The 13,869-nt window shown below is 62.9% G+C and overlaps 1 protein-coding gene across 2 annotated transcripts; it reads right to left on the reverse strand.

Annotated features, from left to right (window-relative positions):
* Positions 1–2,371: 2,371 nt before the first annotated feature.
* MKNK2 (MAPK interacting serine/threonine kinase 2) lies at positions 2,372–12,620 on the reverse strand. 2 transcript variants are annotated; one of them, XM_066984042.1, is made up of 14 exons: positions 12,533–12,620; positions 12,246–12,427; positions 10,603–10,684; positions 10,352–10,453; positions 10,107–10,204; positions 9,221–9,300; positions 8,727–8,800; positions 8,529–8,633; positions 8,145–8,200; positions 7,955–8,050; positions 6,445–6,639; positions 6,179–6,343; positions 6,029–6,072; positions 2,372–5,533 (listed from the first exon to the last, which is right to left on the reverse strand). In XM_066984042.1, exons 2-14 carry the CDS (start codon positions 12,291–12,293, stop codon positions 5,272–5,274), a joined length of 1,407 nt encoding a protein of 468 aa, XP_066840143.1. In that variant the 5' UTR covers positions 12,294–12,427; positions 12,533–12,620; the 3' UTR covers positions 2,372–5,271. The 2 variants fall into 2 exon arrangements, with proteins under 2 accessions (XP_066840143.1, XP_066840142.1); XM_066984041.1 differs by lacking the exons at positions 12,246–12,427; positions 12,533–12,620 and adding an exon at positions 10,769–10,988.
* Positions 12,621–13,869: the final 1,249 nt, after the last annotated feature.

Consider the following 13,869-nt stretch of genomic DNA (forward strand, 5'->3'; position numbering starts at 1 on the left):
TTCATTTCGTGGTGGTAGCCTGAGGCTCAAATCCAGGCCAATGGAAAGAAAGCTATGACAGAAATAAGACGGGATCATGTGGACAGCACAAAGGTGTGCTCGGGGTGCTGTCACCTGGGCAGGGGTGCAGGAAGGCACCGCGGGATGGGGCGAGGTGTTCGCTAGTCACCAAAGCAGCAGCGATCAGCAGCGTTATTAGACAAAGAAATACAGTCAAAAATAGTGCCATCTGGGAGAATTTAACTTCCCAGAAATAAAGCTGAGAACAAACGCTCCTAAAAATGGCAAGGCACCGTTATTTCTGGATCTGATAGCCAACAGATTTCTTCACAAATCAGGCACTCAGCAAAAGGCGGTACTATTTTAGACCAGGTTTTTAGGAAGTAATCGCAATGCGATAAAAAGGCTAACCACGGTAGTGATTCTTGGTGGAGGAATCTGTGAAACTCAGCTGATGCTGGAGGAAGGCTGGCCAAATACAGACCTGGAAATAGGGGTCTGTCGCACAGGGGCCAGCTACAAGCAGCTGAAAGCCCGTGGTAGTGGGATCGTTGGGGCTGGAGCACTCGGAGGTCAGTGACAGAGAACACCCGTCGCGTCTGTACATTGTAGAGGCAAAAACCACTTATATTTGCAATAAGCATTCCAAGCAAAAGACTGGCATAGCCAGAGAGGGCTGGCCGAACAGCTCGGTCAGACTGCGACAGGCTTTCAGGAGCACTGGAGAGGAGACCACACGGCAAGACAAGCCGCAGCGTGGGTGTTAGCAAGAGCAGGGCTAAAATGGGACTTGCCAAACCCCATGCTTGAGCAATGAGCGCTTATTTAAGCCTCTGGCCAGGTGAGCAGATGCGTCACCAGGCTGTTGGTGTGCTCTGGCCATGGCAGCAGCGGCTCTCCCACATTCGGGGAGCCTCAGCTGCTCTGCACCGTCCTGCTGCCACCGAGGGCCTCACGCTGCATCCAGTGCACTGGGTGCTGTCGGGGAGAACCTGCATGCCCACAGCACGGCCACAAACCAACCACCAAAATGGTACATTCTACCAAAAAAAAAAACACCTCTAATTGGTTTGTTTTGTTTGCCTGGACAGGTGTAGTAATCCACTGCAAAACACGCAGGAGTTCTTTCCTTCCCTGCCCTGTACTGTGAAACATTTTAAAAGCAGAAAAAGGAAAATTACTTTTTTTCTTTTTTTTTTCTTTTTTTTTTTTTTTCCAATACAAACCTTTCATTCCTCCGTCTCTGCACGCTCAGGGTGGTTCTGGGGCTGGTGACCACGAAGGAGCCCGTGGTCCTCACAAAAGGCTTTGTCCAAGCAGGACAAGGCGTGGGTTGTCCACCATCACCAGCACGGCCACGCTTCATCCCCCAAAAACACTGACACCACTTCCAGTGCAGTGAGCCGACAAAACACCAACACCACTTCCAGTGACACGAGCCACTGCATCCCACCAAGGCCACAGGCCCTGCCATGTCACCTGGGTGCCACCAGGACGGCCAACACTATCGCCTTTCCCACTGCAGGATGTTTGTCACCACAAAGCGTCACGGCCACGTTAACAGCTCCCTCGTCTCAGCACGAGCAACTATTTTGGGCTGATGCTGCAGCACCCGAGCAGCGCAGGTTATTTCAGCTCAGGGCTGGGCTATTTTCAGCGCTGCCCTTCCCCACACGTGCTTTTTCCCGGTGTCCAACCGCAGGACGCTTTTTGGGGGCGGTGGAGAGGAAGGGGGACCTCGTGGGGGGAACAGTTTGCCAAGGTTAATGCCCAAAGCAGAAACCTTTGCCCCCACCTGCCTGGGATCCACCCAGCCTTTGGTGGACAGACCATGGAAAAAGGGAGTGTTTCTGGAGCAGAAAGCTGACAGTCCGAGGCCAGGGGAGACAACACAAGAGGGGAAGGAGGGTGATGGGGCTGGGAGAAGGATGCACAAGGTGGGAAGAGGAGAGCAGAGGGCTGGATGCTGCAGAAATGGCCAGGGTCACCGTGCAATGGCTCCAGAGACACAGCTCAGCAGGATGGATGGGGCACCCCCTGCTCATCCCCATCCAGGGGGCTTCAGCTCTGGTGCCACCCAAGCACCCCTGGGAGAGGACACACTGCCCAGCCGTCCTGGACAGATCCAGATACTGCAGGAAGCAGCTGAGCCATTTTTCAAGCAGCAAGCATGGATTCCTCTGCAGAGACAGCAGCATCCCTGAGGCTGTCCCCACGAGCCCCAGGGAGGGCACCCCCAGAGGGTGACACCAAGCAGGCACTTTCTGCTGGCCGCAGTTTCCCCCTCCCACCACCCCACAGAGAAGGGTAGGGCAGTTTGGGAACACAGCGATCACAAAACAGAGCTGGGAGAAGCCACCCAGCTCTCCGGTAGGTCTCAACGCATTTTTATTAAATTCTTACAAAACAGAATACAAAATTCTGGCATCAACAATTGTTATAAAGGAAAACTTCAATTCAGCTGTATCAGTTCACCTGGTACATACAGTAAAGTGCTTGTTTTTTGTTTTTTTCCTTTTTAATTTTTTTTGTTTGTTTTCATTTTTATTTTCCAGCCAGCCCCCGAGCAGAGGCTGCCTGTGTACAAACCAACAGTGCGTTAACGTGACTCTTGTCGAACCAGCTTTGGCAGTCTTCATCAATTGTAAAGTGGAGAAAGTTTCTCCTATTTCGATAAAAAAAAGTTAGCTTCACAGTAAAAGTTTCTAACCAGTCCTAAGTCGAGTTAGTTGGCTGAAGGGGAGGGGGCAAAGGGGGGAGAAGGGGGAGCCAAAACGCTTAAAGTTTCCAGCTTTAAAAAGAAAAAAAAGAAGTTGGTTTCCAGGACAGATGCTCTATGGGGGAGGCTTTGCACGAGCAGGGGGAGACCAAAGGGCTTTGGGGAACCGGGCACGGAGCACAGCACAGGGAAGCATCTGCCTGGCACAAGCATCGCGCCCAGCACCCATGGGTGCCCGCTGCTGCCACCAAGCACCCACGGGGCCGGAGGTGCTCCAGAGGCAACCCCCCAGGCCTAGAGGCATCGAACATCCTTACAGACGCAGAGACCCTGCCACGTGCCGCAACCACGCCACCAAACCGAACCCCGAGCCAAAACGCGCCGGCGAGCCTTCGGAAGAGTGCATGTACGTAAAAATATAGGTCTTGCACGTGGGAAGAAGGGGAAATGCTGTTTGCCAACAAAAGCACAGGGGGACAAAAATTTCAGAGCCATCCCCCGCCATCCCCATCCCACAATTTTTTTTTTTTAAAAAAAGGCTGCGGCGTGCAGCATTAACAATAGCTTTCACAATACCAGCTCAAGGCATCGCGTACTGTACATCATTCAAGTATTTCTTAATATAAGACAACAAGGAATTATCTACAACTGATAAAACAAAATAAGCTATAAAAAGTAATGTACAATCAAGATGGAATTTTTTTTTCCTTTAAAGGAGGCCTCTCCGGAGGGGTTCCCACCTGAGCAGCGGGACCGGGCACCCGGGGGAGAGGGCGGATCGGGGGGCACGGTGGTTTTGGGGAGGGGGGTGGGCTGCTGTCCCCGGCCCGCTGATGCTATTCAGCAGAAGGGCTGGGGTGGGCGAGAAAAGCCGGACCCTGCCCCAAACACCACCGCCACCTCGATCATTGTCTCCCAAGATAACTCACACACACCTCCCTGAAACAAAAAACAACACGTATTGCATAGTATTGCTGTCAGCAGTCTTAAAACAAAAAGGATAACTTCCCCCTCACCCCCGGAGACAGCGACTGTCTTCAGCTAAAGACCCGGGAAAATCTCTTCCCTGGCTCAAAGCGAGCTCCCACAACCTTCACTGTGCACATGATGGGTCGAGGTTGCTTTTTTATGACAATATAAAGCTCCAAGCATTGAGTTAGACGGGGGAGACTGCAAACAAATGGGGCACCCTCCCTTCCCGTGCTCAGAGGGGAAGGGATGGGGGGGGGGAGGACACAGGGACGGCCGCTAGCTGCAGGAGCTGGCTCTGACCCCACGCGTGGGCTTTTCAATCCAGCGTCTCCCAGTCCTCCCCCCCTGCCCCCCTGCCCACAGCAGGGTCCGAGGGAGGCACAGACGCGCACCGTGACCACCACTGCACGCAGCCAGCTCTCCCCGGCTGCCCTGCAGACCCCGCACCATTGTCACCCTGACCCCAAACCCTCCGGCCCCGGAATCCCGCGGGGACCCTTGGGTGCTGCCGCCACCCCCAGGGCACCCCCTTCTGCCACCGCAGCCTCAGGGCCAGCCCGAAGCCAGGCTGGGTCGTGCCGCCCTGCAGCAGGTCCCTACGTAAGGGGGGTTCCTGTTTGTATCCATGAGCACCCCGTTATTCCCAAAGGGTTGTTTTCCTTTGGTTTTCCAGCTGCTCTGAAACCAGGGGTGCACAAACCCCCCCAGTGCAGGAGCACCACATCGGGGCCACCCCGAGCATCTCCCCACGCTCTGACCTTACCCCCAGGAGCCGCTTGCTGGAGCGAGGGTGGAAAGGAAGACATTTCTCCGTGCCCTGTAGAGAAGCACAGCTAGCAGTTTAAAACCAACAATAACAATTAAAAATTAAAAGGATAAAGTGAGTGAATAGCTTATTCTGGAAGCTGGCTGCCGGGGGGGTGGGGAGGGGGTAGGTTTGCAAGCTGGGGTTTCAGGCAGCAGGACAGGATGGGATGCTGCTCCCACACCAGCACCGTCCCCTCTGGCCACCGCAGTTCCCTGCACGATGCCAGCGTGTCCCCGAAAGCGCAGCTGGGACAGGATGGGGTCCCCCCGCGTGCCCCCTCCCCAACATCAGGGGTAACCTGCAGCTCCAGAGGGAGCCGAGGTTAAAGTGCTGCTACTGTTGGAAACGCGACCGAGGGGCTTTTGTTCACAGTATGAAATGAGCTGAAATCGTCAAAGCAGCCGCAGATAAAGAGAGTCCTTTGGTGTTGGGGCAGGGGGGCGAGGGGGGGGGGAAATGTCAGGGGAGAAACCAAGAGTCAAGAAACAAAAGTCCATGTGTCTGTCAGATGTCCTTGAGTGTGCCCTGGGTGAAGCAACCTCACGCTTGATTTAATACCTTTAAAAAAAAAAAAAAAGATCTTAAACAAACCCTCCCAGCCCCAGCCCTACAAGATCAGCAAAACCTTGGAAACCAGCCAACAGGACGTGTCCTGATCTTGTCACCAGCTAGAAACAGTGTTGGTTTTTGGGGAGGGGGGCTGGAGGGGGGGTGGGGAGAGAAGAAGAGGAGAGGCTGGGAAAGGCATGGACAAGGGGGAGTGGCGCGGGGCTCAAGCCTGGTCGGCCACCAGGACCAGCGGGGCCACCAGGTGCTGCCCCGCGGCCACCGCCTTGGCCAGGCTGCTCTTCTGCCGCCGCTTGGCCAGCTTGGACTCGGAGGGGGGCGAGAGCTGCATGGCCCATGAGGTAGCTTTGATGATGATGGGTCGCGCCTCCTCCTCCTCCTCCTCGTCCTCGTCACGCTGGGTCAGCTGGCGGTTGACAGCGATGGCCTCGGCGGCAAAGGAGGTGAGCTCTTTGGCACTGCTGTTCCTAAGGGGGAGAGCAGGGGTTTAGGGGTGCAGGCGGAGGGGGGGCTGAGCCCATGTTTTGGGGTCTTTCACCCCACATGCAACATGGCACCAGGCTGGACAGTGCCAGAAACATGGCTCAAACCCAAATCACACATTGTGACCACTGCCCAGGGCACAAGAGCTGTGGCAGAACCCCTCACAAAGCAGCATGAGCCAGGAGCCTACGATTCTATTGGTTTTAAATTAAAAATTGATTTAGATCCAATATTAGGAAGAAATTCTTCCCCCTGAGGGCGGTGAGGCCCTGGCTGAGGCTGCCCCGAGGAGCTGTGGGTGCCCCATCCCTGGCAGTGCCCAAGGCCAGGCTGGATGGGGCTGGGGGCAGCCTGGGCTGCTGGGGGGGTCGTGCTCATGGCAGGGGTGGGACAGAGTGGGCTTTGAGGTCCCTTCCAACCCAAATCATGGTTCTGTGATTCCAGGCCCCCCCCCCGGCACACGCACACCCCCCGCTCACCTCTGCAGGATGATGGGGGTCGGCAGGGTGTTATCCGGGGCGCACTGCAACGAGATGGAGCTGCTCAGAGCTGGGCATCCTGCAGCCCCCCCTCAGCTTTTGGGGGTGCTGCATTGAGGTGGGGGGGGGGGGCAAGCAGGCAGCACTCACCCCCTGCACCCAAGGGTGCTCCAGGACCTGGGCCGCGCTGAGCCGCTTCTTCGCATCCCTCACCAGCAGCTTGGAAATGAGGTCTTTGGCTCCAAAGGAGATGTGCGCCCAGTCCTTGTCGGGAAACTCGTACTTGCCTTCCTGGATGCTCTCAAACAGCATGTTCTGGGGGAGGGGGGCAGAAATAAAGGAAAAAAACATCCAGACAAGGTGTGTGTGGGGGGGGTGGGGGGCTGTGGAGTGGGTTTGGGGGGTTTTGGGCGCACCTGGCAGGTGTGGCAGGCCTCGCCGCGGTCCCAGCCGCAGTCAGAGCCGCAGTGGCCCACGAAGGGGGGGTACCCGCTGAGCATGATGTACAGGATGACGCCCAGGCTCCACAGGTCGCAGCGCTTGTCGTAGATGGATGCCTCCTCGTTGAAGGCTTCCACCACCTCCGGGGCCATGTACTCGGCTGAGCCGCACTGCGGGGGTAAGCATGGGGTCCCCAAATCAGGTCCCCAAATCCCCCGCGTGGGGGACGCTGCAGAGCTGCCCCTCCCTCACGGGGCAGGTTGTCACCGAAGGGTCACCCCAGAAAACAAGCCCCAGGGGACACGGCCCCCTCCCAGCACCCCAGTCTCTGAGAACAATCCCGCTCCTCCTTCGCCGCCGCGGCAGGAGTTAACAGCTGATGCCAGCGGGGACGCCTCTGAGGCCCCGCGTCCCTTTTTGCCGTCCCCTCCCCGGGACTCTGGGGCTTTCCAGCGCACGTGACCGCGCCAGCCTTGTGACGAGGGCAGAGAAAAGCTGCAGGCAGCAGATAATCGCCCCGGCCGCGCCAGCAGCTGATGCCGCAGCAGAAAAACACGCGCCGCCCTCCCTCCAGCACGCTGCGCAGCCTTAACCCTGCCGGGCCCGGGGCAGCCACACCCGCAGCCCCCCAGGGCTGAGAACGGGCAACTCGTGACACCCAGGAAATTCGGGTGCTGCCCTGGGAAGAGGGATAAGGCAGGAGTGAGAGGGGCTGGGGGGGGGGTGAGGGAAGCATTTGGGTGCTTTGTGCCCCCCCCGCCCCCCATGCACACACGCTGCTGCTGCATTGCATCAGCTGGGCTCTGCCGTCCCCTGCCCTGTGCCAATAAAACAGCGGTGCCAAAAAAACACCAGTGACGCCCTGCGTGGGGCCTCGCCGCTGCGATAAGGGCAGCAGGGCTTCCCTCACCCCAGGGCGGACACCAGCATTGGGGGGGGGGGGGGGGGGTGTCCTCATAACACCCCCCCACACCCCCCAAAGCTTTTTAGGGTGCCCCCATTGCACCCAAGCAGCCTCCCGCAGCAGGGAGCCCCCAGTGTAAGACCGAGACGGGGCAGGGGAGGATATCACAGCGGCCTCCCCCCAGCCTCCACCCCTCCCCGCCAGCCTCCGCGGCCGCCTCCGCCGGGGCTGGCTGTTGCTAAGGCTCGCGGCAGCCCGGGCTGCGTGCCAGCCCCCCCGCGCCGTGCAGGGCCCCCCCTCGTGAACGCATTACGCAAGCCCAGCCTCGCCTGCCAGCATCAGCCCGGCGAGGAGCGGGGGGGTTGAGGCCGCGGTTACCCCCCCAGATCGCGCTCCCCACGTTCGGTGCGGTGTCGGGGTAACGCCGCTCCCCGCAACCCCACCAGAAAGCGAAGGGGGTGGCTGAGCGCAACGGGTGCCAAGAGCAGCCCCGGCCCCATAACGTGGGGGCGGGGGGGGGGGGGCGTAGAGGGCATGGGGGGGCGCTTGGGGCACCCAGGGGTGCAGGCTCGTGGCCTTACCGGGGTGAGCAGCTCGGGGGTGGAGATGGGGGAGCAGTCGCCGTTCAGCTTGATGCCGCTCCCCAAGTCGAAGTCGCAGATCTTCACCGGGGACACCTGGGGGGGGCAGGCAGCTGGTGACCCCTGGGGGAAGGGGATGAGCCCCCCACCCCCCCCAGCCACAAGCCCCAGCTGGCTGCTCCCTGCTCACCTGGTCTGGGCTCTCACACAGAATGTTTTCGGGTTTTAAATCCCTGTGTGCTATTCCTAGGGGGAGAGGAGACAAAATGGAGTCAACGAGAGGCCAAAATCACCCCGATCCCACTGTGGGGAGGGGCTCGGGTGCAACCACAGGGAGCCCCCCCCGTCCCTCCCCACCCCAAAATCACCGCCTGTGTCATGGGGAAGGGCAGAAATTGCTGCTGGCCTTGAGTCAGCCTGACTGGAGGAACAGGTTCGGCACCGCCAAACACCCCGTGATGGAGCTGGGCCTGACCCCGTGCCGTGCCGGGGCGTCCCCAGGGCAGGGGGATGTGGGGGTGTGCCTGAGCCCCCCCCAACCCCACAAGGGCAAGGGCTGCAGCCCCAAACTCACCTTTGTTGTGCAGAAAGTGAAGGGCGCTGGCAATATCCCGCACCACCACGCTGGCCTCCAGCTCGTTGAAGTGGCGCCTCCGATGGATGTGGGTCAGGATGGAGCCTGCAGTGGGCGAGAGCGGAGCGAGGGCTCGGGGGGGTCGGCTCCGTGCCACCATCCCCGTGCCCCTCGGGGAGCCCCCAGCGCTGTGCTCACCTCCTCTCATTTTCTCAAACACCAGGTAAAACCTCTCCTCCTCCTCAAAGAACTCGATCAACTCCAGGACGTTCCTGCAGGGACAGCAGGATCGGCTCACAGCGCCAACCCCCAAAAAAATTGGGGTCCCCCCCACCGCCACGAGCCCACCAACCCACTGCCAGCATCAGTCCCCCGGGGGGGCCACGAAGGACAGGCGCCAGCAGGGAATTGCATCGCAAGTGATTGAATCCAAACAGCCAGGGACCCCCCAGCCACATTCTGGGTACTTGGGATTGGGGGGGGGGTGGATTTTGGGCACCCCGCTCAGCCCTAATTGCTCGCAGACCTCTCCCAGCCGCACGCCCCTCGGCACGGGTCCAACCTGGCCCCCCGTTGCCATGGCGAAACGTTTTTCATCGCCTTGAGATGCTCGGGGCGAGGCCGAAGGGAGGCCGGAGGGAGGGAGGGAGGGAGGGGAGGCCGGCGGAGGCCCGAGGCTGGCCCCGCAGTACCTGTGTCCCTGGCACTGGTAGAGCATCTCCACCTCCCGGAAGACCCTGCTGCGGATGTGGCCCAGGCGCTTCTCGATGATCTGAAATGCGGAGAGGGGGCGGGGGGGGGCTCAGCGAGGGACCCCGCGGACAGGGCAGGGGGCTCAGGGGGGTCCCCAGGACGGGGGCTGGGGGGCATGGGGCCGGGCTAACGGAGGCTGGGGGTGCCCGAAGGGGTTAAGGCAGCAGAACAGGCCGTTCCCGCAGCGCTGCCAAGTCGCTCCCTCCCACGGGGCTGCAGCCAAGGGCCCTGCACCGCCGCCAGCCCTGGTGCGGGCAGATGAGGGCTCACGTCCCTGCCACCGGCCAGGCAGGGGTCCTGACACCACGCACCCTCCGCGCTGCCTCAGTTTCCCCAGTGTATAATTACAAGGGGGGCAGCCAAGTTCCTGCCGCATTTCGGCTCTAACCCTCAAAAACCAACAGCACTTTTTGGCCACGGGGCTGCCCCTTGGCTTGGGGCTGCGAACTGCAGCACAACTGCTGCTCCCCCAAAATGCGCTCCCCCCCTGAGGCCACAGCCTCCAGAGCCCCACCGCAGGGCCTCCACCTCAGCCCCCATGCCCGCAGTCCCGTGGGGAGGACACGCATGGGCCTGGAGCTCGCCACCCTTGCAGCACCGTGCCCCTCCTCACCACGCGTCGCGGGCCGCGTTGCAAGCGTTAATTTAATCCCCCGCCCGCCCTGCGAGACGTGGCCGCCCTAATTTAACAGGGAGAGGAGCGCGGCTAAGGGATGGGACCACGATCACAGGGCTGGGTGGTGGCAGGAGCTGGGACAGCAGGGGACACAGGGTGGGAAGGGAAACTGAGGCACAGGCAGAGCCGGGCACGCAGCCACGCGTTACCTTCACTGCGTACTCCTTGTTGGTGATGAGGTTGACACAGGACTGGACTCTGGCATGGGCCCCTTCCCCGAGCACCTCCTCCTGCAGCTGGTAAACATCTGGCAGGGGAGAGGTCGCCTCAGCCTCCAGCAGGGAGGACGGAGTCCTCAGACCTCGTGGGACATTGTTGCTGTCCTTCTCCCGGGCCTGTCCCCAGCCCTGGGAACAGCAGGAGGGACCCGACCCTGCCCGAGCACCCCGCTCACCTTCGAACCTGCCGGAGAAGCTGTCAGTGGCTCTGCAGCGCTTCTTCTTCTTGTTCCTTTTCTTGGCATCGGGGATGTCGATGGGTTGACTTGAAGGCATGTCTGCAGCAGGACAAAGCCACCCGCGTCAGTCCCGCGGGGACAGCCCTGTCACCCGGCCCTCCCCAAAGCCTTCGGGGTGAGGCGAGGGGACGACGTCCCGAGGCGAGGATGGGACGGGACGTCCCAGGACACAGCTGTGCACTGCTCACCGGGACGGGACGGGCACTCGAAGTTGAAGACGGGCTCCAGGTGGTTGGACTGGTCAAACTCCAGGTCGAAGGGGTTTTGTCCCTGCGGGCGATAGGAACATGAGCGAGGTCCCCGTACAGATGTGGCCTCCGACACGCTCCTGGCCTCAGCACCCGCGCTGCTCACCCGTTCCCACAGGACCCCAGCACACTGCTGCTGCCTAAGGGAGGAGGAGGAGGGGAAGAAGGGTCTGACCATGACTCCCGATGGGGATGGTGCTGGGGCCACGTGCACCACACCAGCCCTAAATCTGGGGCAGCCAGCATCATACCCACAGGCACCTGTGACCCATGGCACAGGACCAGACCGCGGCTGACCCCCCAGCCCAAACCCTGGTGCAGGGCAGGGGAGAGGCTGCCTCCACGACCCCAAACCTATCACAGCACCCAGCGGGGACATCAGGACCCCGGCCCCCCGCTGGCACAGTGACAGCAGGGTGGCACCCGGCCGGCGAGGTGAAAAGGCAGCGGCCTCGGTGGGGTTACGAAACCTGCTCGGGCGGAGGGGGGCAGACAGCGCCCGGCTCCCAAACCCGCCCTGGTGCCAGCCCCACGGGAAACGCGGCCACACTGCCAGAAACTGCCAGTAGCAGCCTGCTGGCTCCTGGGGTGTCCTCCATGGGGGGCCGTGTGTACCCCCACACTGAAAATCCAAATCTGCAAAATGAAGAATTGCCCTGGGCTGCCAGACCCGCCCCCCCCGTGCCGTGCACCACGGCCTCAGCATCAGGGCCTCTGTGTGTGCCCCCCCAGCCTTGCCAAGCGGCACCGTGGGCAGGATGAGGTCGCCCGTGCCGGCTGCCGCAGCCTCGGCACACAAAGGTCTGGGGGATGGGGAGCGACCGCCACGCACCAGCTCCATCGCACGGCTGAGGTGTCCCCCCCGCGGCCCCGGCCACCGAGGAGGGGGTGAGCGAAAACCCAGCCAAAAGCCTTAAAAGCAGGATTAGGTGTCAGCTAAAATAACCCGGGCAGGTTGCAGATGATCTCCCGGCATCCCTTGAAGCGCTCGCAGCCAAACTAAACAAAGATCCCATGCAGCCCCGGCCCCGCGCCGAGACAAGAGGCAGCATTGAGAGCAGCGGGGTGGCCGCAGGATCCGTCCCCTCCCGCGCACCCCGACCTTGACAGCGGCCGGGATGGACACAGGGATACGGCCGGGACGGACGCGGGGGTAGGACGGCGCCCGGCCGCAGCGGTGCAAGCAGGGACGTGCGCTCCGTGCTGCCAGGATCCGGCCCTCTTGCAAGACTCTTGCACGACAGGTCCCGCCGCAGGGCCTGGTGGGTGCCGCGCTCCCACCTGTGTGCCCGGGGTGTCGCGGCCCCGTGCCGCAGCCTGACACCCCCACGGGGCTTTGGGGCACCGAGGGGAGCGGGGACGCCCGCCCCACGCCCACCCCAGGAGCTGAGCTGCGCCCCAGCACCGCAGCAGGGCAGGATCCGTCCCTCTGCGGCTCATGGGGCGGCGGTGGGACCGGAGCTTCTGCCTTCCTCCAGGTGCTTTTGGGGGCAGCGTGGGGGCGGCTCGGCCCCCCGGCAGGTGACGGGGCGTAACGCAGCGCACCGCAGCGAGCAGGATCCGGCCCGGCCCCCCCGCGTTACCTTGAAGGAGCGGTGGAACCCCTGGATTTCCGACTTCTTCTGCACCATCTTGCTGCGGGGGGGGGCGGCGGGGGGCGGCGTTGCTGGTACAAAACGAGGGGGCGAATAAAAACGGATGGGGGGGGGGGCGGGAAGGGGGGGGACGGGCAGAGCTGGAGAGGAGCCTGGGGGGTGGCTGAGACCTGCGGGGAAAGGAGGCCAAAGGGGGGGGGGGTCAGAAGGGTCTCACACCCCCCCCCCCCCTTTGCGCCCCCCCCCCCCCGGCCCCGCAGCCCCCCCCCGCTCACCGGCGCGGCCCCGCAGAGCCGCCGCTGCTGGTGGTAGCGCAGCCCGCACCGCCGCCCGCTCCGCTCCGCTCCGCTCCGCCGCCGGGGGGGGGACACGGCGCCGCCGCCCCCGCCGCTTTTATAGCCCCGGCCCCGGCCCGCCCCCACCCCCCGGCCCCGCCCCCCCGGCCCGGCCCGCCCCCCCCCCCGCCGGGACCCCCCCGCGCTGCACCCGCGGAGCAAAACAGCCCCCCCCGGGCACCCCCTGCTGCACCAGGGGCACCCCGCCGGCACCCCCTCTCCTGGGCACGGGGACTGAGCCCCCCCCGGGCACCCTGCGCTGCGCCCCCAGGGACAGGGACCCCCCAGCTGCAGGGACCCTCCCCCAGGTGCAGGGACACCCCCCCCAGGGGCAGGGACAGGGGCAGGGACACCCCCTCCTGCAGCCCAGGACGGGGGCACTGCCACGGGGGACCCCCAGGGACATGGGTGCCCCCTCCCCCCCAGGAGCCCCCCAACTCGTGCCACGAGCGGGGCCTGTGCTCAGCACCAGGCCTGCATGGGGGGGGGGGGGGAACAGGCACAGGGTCACGGCCCCCCCCCGGTCCCCACAGGCCACCGAGGCCCCTCAGTGGTGTGGGACGGGGGGGCTCGCGAGCGGGGACCTCCCAACTCCACGCTCGGTGGCACTACGGGAGGCCGGGGCTGCGTGGGTGTCCCTGCGTATGTGTGCCCCCCCCCTTGCATGTGTGGCCCCCCCCTTGCATGTGTGCCCCCCCCCCCGCTGCGTGACGCCAGCCCGAGCTGAGAACAGACGCGCTCGTTGCGCCGAGCGGCAGCGCAGGGCCCAATGGCTGCGGCACCGCGGTGCATGACTTCACCGGCCGCGCCGCGCATTGGCTGCACGCCCGCCGCCGCCGCCATTGCGCACCCAAGGGGCCCCCCCCGGCCCCGTGCTGCTGCCCCCCCAGCCCCGCAGCCCCCCGCCGTCACGCTCGCCCCCCACCCCTCTTCCTTCCTCCTTCTCCCCCTCGTCCCGTTGGGGATGTTTTGCTGCAGCCCCCAGTGCCACCGGTGCTGGCCTGGCTCGGGGCCACCGCGGTGGGGTCACGGGGCCCTCACCGCCCCGCTGTGGGCCCAGACCCTGCAAATCAGCAAAATTCCCTGCTTTTGGCAGGCCTGGGCTGCCCTTCCCACGTCCCACCCTCCAGCAAAGCAGATGGGGTGAAGCAGACACCCCAGACCTCAGACTGCTGCCCTGCTAACGAGGGGTCCCCAATTAACCCAAGCTGGTGCGGGGGGTGGGCAGGGCTCGGGGGGATACAGGGGATTTGTGGGGTTTTGTCCTCTGAGGCTTG

This window comes from Anser cygnoides, chromosome 27, assembly GCF_040182565.1.
Source record: "Anser cygnoides isolate HZ-2024a breed goose chromosome 27, Taihu_goose_T2T_genome, whole genome shotgun sequence".
Taxonomy (NCBI): Eukaryota; Metazoa; Chordata; class Aves; order Anseriformes; family Anatidae; genus Anser; species Anser cygnoides.

What these genes read in the sequence shown, in the direction of transcription:
- MKNK2 (XM_066984041.1), bottom strand. Translation starts at nt 10,840, where the DNA reads ATGGTCAGACCCTTCTTCCCCTCCTCCTCCTCCCTTAGGCAGCAGCAG. An exon ending in CTGGGGTCCTGTGGGAACGG is followed by an intron (nt 10,685 to 10,768) that starts GTGAGCAGCGCG and finishes TATCGCCCGCAG; the next exon opens with GGACAAAACCCCTTCGACCT. An exon ending in AGGCCTGCCACACCTGCCAG is followed by an intron (nt 6,344 to 6,444) that starts GTGCGCCCAAAA and finishes CCCCTCCCCCAG; the next exon opens with AACATGCTGTTTGAGAGCAT.